The sequence below is a fragment of the Limulus polyphemus genome, unplaced genomic scaffold (assembly GCF_000517525.1).
Source record: "Limulus polyphemus unplaced genomic scaffold, Limulus_polyphemus-2.1.2 Scaffold11503, whole genome shotgun sequence".
NCBI classification, from domain to species: domain Eukaryota; kingdom Metazoa; phylum Arthropoda; class Merostomata; order Xiphosura; family Limulidae; genus Limulus; species Limulus polyphemus.
The window spans coordinates 2,856-8,978 of record NW_013677113.1 but is presented as its reverse complement, the minus strand read 5'-3'; the positions used below and the strand labels follow the sequence as shown (position 1 = coordinate 8,978).

Below are 6,123 nucleotides of genomic sequence, written 5' to 3'. Positions count from 1 at the left end.
TTTTTTACGTAATCAGGGGGCTTAGCTACAATCAGATCTCGACTCTTCCAGGAGAAGCGGGGGGGTGTGTGAGAGAGAAGGTGTTGTTTCTATGAGCTTTATTAGAGACTTCATATCTTCTGGTTTATATTTTATATAGATGAAATAACGTTATTTAACTTTAGCTTATAGGAGGTACATAAACAGGCTGTTGTGTAGCGTTTGTAACGTTTTCTATCGTGTATAAAACTTTATATTCTTTGCAGGAGAATGTTTCCTCCCTTCAAAGTCCGAGTGTCCGGAATGGACAAGAAAGCTAAGTACATCATGTTGATGGACATTGTGGCAGCTGACGACTGCAGGTACAAGTTCCACAACAGTTCTTGGACAGTGGCTGGCAAGGCTGACCCGGAAATGCCCAAAAGGATGTACATCCACCCAGACTCGCCCAACACTGGGGAACAGTGGATGCAGAAGGAGGTGTCCTTCCACAAACTCAAACTCTCCAACAATGTTTGTGGACAGCACGGATCGGTAAGATAAAAACTAATTATTTAACTTTAAGAGGCCAAGCTAGCTTTGTCATTTCGTTCTTCTAGCCCCAGCTACTGTGCTCAACAGTGTGTGTTCGTTATGTTATATTTTTTAAAATAATCGTCAATTTAAAATCATCGCAATAAGTGACAAGAAGCCATTATTAGTGATACATTGTCCATTATAAGTAAGACTGTTGTCCATTAAATGAAGACCTAAGTGACATTCAACATATCACAACAGGGTTATCTGGATTTGGATCCAAAGTGGACCATCATATACACGGATTATAAGAAAGTTTTAAAGCAACGATCCAAGAGCTCGACCCGTTTCGAATGGTGTTGGTGTAAATCCAGGGATCATGGTTCGCGTCCCTTTACCCTAGTGGGTGTGTTATAACAGTGATGGTCAAATTCCACCATTCGGTCAGACAAGAGTAGCCTAAAAGTTATTGGTCAGTGGGAGTTGACAAGCAGTCTTTCTTCTAGTTTCTCAGTCTCTAGTCTTCATCCTCCAGTGGTGGGCAGAGCACAGATAGCCCATTGTGTAGCTTTGTGCTTAACTTCAAACAACAATTACAAACTAATCCAATGCTGAGCAGTATAAAATGCGGCAGTATATTCCTGTTTATATGTCTGCTGAGTTATTTCATTGATTGACATGAGATGGTTAGAATATCTCCTCATCTGGAGGCCACATGCTCGCCCTTTCAGCCGTTGGAGCATTAAAATATGAAGGCTAATCTCACTATTCGTTGGTGAAATAGTAGATCCAGAGTTGGCGGTGGGTGATGTTGACTAGATAGCTGCCTTCCCTCTAGTCTATGACAAAAAAAAATACCCCCCTCAAAAAAAAGTGAGACCTTAAAACTGTCCCTGAATGAAGGATTGAATACTTTCCTGAGATAAAGCATCCATTAAAATCACGCTTAGTTCGAGGTAAATGTGTGATAATGTGAAGGAATTTTAAAGCCAAGTCCCTGGTTGGTCAGTTCGTTTTTTTTTTTTTGTTGTTGTTTATATTTTAATCTCGGTGATTCTGGGTCAGATGTGCCTGGTGGCGCCTATCTCCTCTCCAGGTAGCCGTTCCTAATCTAGCAATGAAATACTATAGGAAATGCAGCTAGTCAACACCGCTCACCGCCAACTCTTGAGCTACTCTTTTACCAACGAATAGTGAGATTGATCGTCACATTATAACGCTCCCACAGCTGAAAGGGCGGGAACGTTCGGTGGCTGGGATTTGAAATGTATAATACGTACTCTGAGATTGAATCATATGTTCGCAGCCGCAACTGGAAATCGAATTAGTGTATGGTTAGAAGTAGACTTCACAAAAACACCCAGTATGATGCATTACGCTCATAACAAGGCACAAAAGAGTTCGCCAACAATGGTGCCAGTGGTCATGATCTAGCGCTTAACAACAAACAAACAAACGGAAGTTTGACAGGATATTTTGTTTAGCTTTACCGTAAATTTTATATGCGCAAGAACGCATTAGCCACATAACGTATATCCAAATATCTCAAAACACATCTTACAGCCAATAAAACATGGCGACGTTGACATTTGATAGCCGCCAGTTCCGTGTCTTCCTGGCGGTATGCTCTAAGAGGCTCGTCGTGTTAGGGCTAGTGGATTCCGCAGCGTGTTTGAATTTGAATAGAAAACGTGAAACGGTTTTAAACAAGGAAATATTTACCTTTTAAAACTCACTGAGAATTCGGCAAAGTGGAAAATAAAGAAGTCCGGATTAGTTTCTAGTAAAAAAAAAAATATTTCTCTTTTATTATAATGTTGTTGGTCATCGAGAACTTTTATCAGTAAAGAAAGTATTACGGTAATCAGTACGATTGTAGTGAAATAGTTAGTTAGTTATAGTGATATATTTTATGTAATACTAAAAAATAAACGACAACAAACATTCTAAATAACCTTTTTTAGACATTTCTAGTTACCTATGCTAGCAATATTCAGATGTAACTGGCCCTTGGATTCTCCGACAGAGTCTACATAGTTCTTTGTGTAGCTTTGCATTAAAACAAATAAAACACCCCCCCCAAAAAAAATCCTCTAATTATTTTCTGCGATCTTTCATTTTATTTGTTTCTTTCTGGCCCTTTTATTTGTTTGGGCATGGCCTAGTGGTCGGCATGCCGGATTATGAAGTCGAAGATTCCTGGTTCGCGTCCCCTTGACGCAAAATCGAGCTCCGAATTTTGGGGTTGTGGGTGCTTTATAGGAGTTACAATCAAACCCCGCTAATCGATTAGAGTAGCCCAAAAGGTTGGGTGCTGTTACTAGCTGATTTTATTCTAATCTTACAGTTCAAAATTATGGACAGCCAGTGAAGATAGCCCGAATATCCGAAACAAACAAACGAAGCTCTTTTATCGGTTATTTATTTACTTATGAACTCTATTACTGTGTAAATGTTTGTTAATTTCAACAATGTTCTATTTTCGTTTGCCCCCCCCTTTTTTTTTCTTTTCTTCTTTAGCTACTGTTTTCAGTCGCCCAACTGTCGTCTAAAACCAGTGTGTTTCAACCATTTGTCCGTCACAATCACCTTTCCGGTCCGTGGAATTTTACGGTAACGAACAACAACAACAAAAAAAAGACAGAATATTCATCATAGGTGCATCGTAATGTTTTTTCGTTGTTCGTGAATTTTAGGGGTCCGCGATAGTTTAGGAAGGCAGCGAGCAGGTTGAGAAACTCTGATCTAAGGGGGAAATGTTATAAACGCTTAACTATGGAAAGAGTGGTTTTATTCTAGGCCTAACTATTTTATGTATTAATTTTCTTATAGACGGTCCTCAACTCCATGCACAAATACCAACCCAGGTTCCATCTTGTACGGGCGAACGACATCCTCAAGCTTCCATACAGTACGTTCCGTACCTATGCATTCAAGGAGACACAGTTTATCGCTGTTACCGCCTACCAGAATAAAAAGGTAAAGTGGACACTTTTTATGTTATCAATGAACACCACCTTATTAAGTATAGTTGTCACATTCGTGGCACGTGGACGTTTTAGATTGCTTACTAATTGTACTGTGTCACAGACTAACCCGGTGGTCTCTTGGCATAGACTAAAGATTTCACATTTAACTGAAAGTGTGGTATTAGTTAGTGTTTGTGTGTTCCGTAAGTAAGGTTTACTCCATTATTTCTTGTTAGTTTTTGATATATCTAATTTTATTATATTTTATTTTCATTATTATTATCATACTTTTTACTGTGATGATTGTTTTCCGTTGTTAGTTTACTATATCTATTTAGGACTAACCTAAATATCCTAAGCTGGCTGAATCTCGTGAGATATTGTTGGGTTTACGGCCGAAAACATCGTTAACAATGAATGGTAATTTTTATAAGTAAGAGCTTAAGAAAATTATATCAGTTGATTTTAGTTTTGCTCTAAGTAGATGGCTTGCTCTGATTGGAAGTTAATATTAGTTATTAATGAGCGTTACAAGTATAAGTTTGTAAAGAAGGGGCGTTACAAGTTCTACAAATTAGTAAACAAGGGGGCTGTCTGAAGTATACAGACAGATTTATTGGATCCTGAAAGTTATCGAATCGTTTCTTTCTGAAACTGTATTAGTTTTGAAACGTTCTATCAAAGTTATAAGTCATTAGGTTTGTTTATCGTAATACCATGGAAACATTTACGAAGTTCTAGTTTCGGGTCGAAACGTCACGAGATAATACTGGACTTGATGCAAAAAAATAATTGATACCTTTATTTTAATTTTTTGTACACTACTGGCGGAAGACTCTGTAAGTGCACACAGGACTGGGGAATGTGATGAGCAAAGATGTTGGAGAAATATATATTAGGGTAAAGCTCTAATTAAAACAATTAAAATGGCTTCGTTGACATAATACGTTATTCACAGGAGACTGTTTAAAAGTAAGCCTAAATTGTCATAATAAATTTTAAATAACGTACCAGGTGGTGACTGTTACCATTATACCGTGCATTTTGGTTTAGTTAAGCACGAAGTACACAATGGGCTATCTATGCTATGCCCACTACGGGTATCGAAACCCTAATTTGACCTAGTAAGCCTGCAGACTTACCGCTGATTCACTGGGAGAGGCCTGTACATTAAGTTTGGTTGGGTTGTTGTTAAGCACAAAACTACGCAATGGGTTGTCTGTTCTCTTCTCACCACGGGTATCTAAACCCGAATTTTAGCGTCTTATCTACACGCCTACCTACTTGCATGTCAGACTGAGTTATTGTCTTATGCTGTATTCGGTAATTATTCGTGTTAGATAGTCCAAGACACTTGTAAACTAAGAATAACAAAATGATTGGATATCTATCTGACAATTACTAACCGCTGTAGAATCCACCCCTTCCTTGGATGCTATAAATCACCTCCTCGTATTTCCCCCCAATAAAGTCTCTAGCAGCTGTGGGTGTTCTCATCGGCTTCTTTCTGTTCTAGTGAGCCCGCAAGTTCGACGTCAGTTCTAGTGAGCCCGCAAGATCGACGTCAGTACTCTGTGCTTTTAATCTGTTTCAGGTAGAATAAGTATCACATTGATCTCGAAAAAAAAGAAAAGAAGAGAGAGACGAACTGTGCCGTTTCACAACGCAACGAAGTACATGTGTGTTTATTAAGGAGGATACGGTTACAAGGTATACGTTATTATACACGGAGTGAAGCATCAGAGGCCGTAACTCATTAAAATACTGCGTTACGTAATACCCTCTTGGACTGTCGTGCATGTGTTCGAGAAAAAACCTAATTTTAAGCGTATTTTAATTTACTGTACGAACTCAGTTGTTTTTTGTTTACTGAGAAACTACAATTCTGTCGACGTTTTAAAGGTATCCTGTAAATAATTATGATTTAAAAACAATAAGTCTTCATCTTGTTTACACTGCATACAGTCAAAATGTAACAGATAACGGATTCTGGTCTTGGATCACTTGTTCATTTGACATTGAACTTTAAAGTGGATGAATTCCGGACGACTGAAAAAAGGCCAGTTGACATTATACCTGGCCCTTCAGTGGCTCAGCGGTAAGTCTGAGGGCTTATAACGCTATAATATTGTATTTTGACATCCGTGGTAGGCATAGCACAGATAACCCATTCTTTAGCTTTGTGCTTAACAACAGACACACAAACAAAATCATTAATCATTTAAAGTGATGAACACCGGACTACAATATTTCTTCAGCTGACCGTAACAATTCAAACTAGAAGGTTTACTGAGTGAGATACTAGTTCGATTAATAACCTTTGACCTAAGAAACAAAATAACACCGACTGAAACAGTGAAGAAATCATGCTTTCGGGGAATTCATAAACAGTAAAGTTACGGTTCGTCGCATAACGATCCCTTGGGGAATGTGTTTAACTTAATGATCCCTATGTGAATGTGTTTAACATAGTGATCACTTGGTGAATGTGGTTAACTTAATGATCCCTTGGTGAATGTGTTTAACATAGTGATCCCATGGTGAATATGTTTAACATAGTGATCCCTTGGTGAATGTGTTTAACATAATGATCCCTTGGTGAATGTGTTTAACATAGTGATCCCTTGGTGAATGTGTTTAACTTAATGATCCCATGGTG

The 6,123-nt window shown here is 38.4% G+C and overlaps 1 protein-coding gene across 1 annotated transcript in view; it reads left to right on the top strand.

The window, feature by feature from the left end:
- Nucleotides 1-245: 245 nt before the first annotated feature.
- LOC106476769 (T-box transcription factor TBX3-like) overlaps nucleotides 246-6,123 on the top strand; it is a gene marked incomplete at both ends in the record, with an annotated part of 8,139 nt that continues 2,261 nt past the window's right edge. The window contains 2 exons of the mRNA XM_013937396.1: nucleotides 246-513; nucleotides 3,328-3,474. Coding sequence (XP_013792850.1) covers nucleotides 246-513; nucleotides 3,328-3,474 — 415 coding nt within the window. The remainder of the gene's footprint in view (nucleotides 514-3,327; nucleotides 3,475-6,123) is intronic.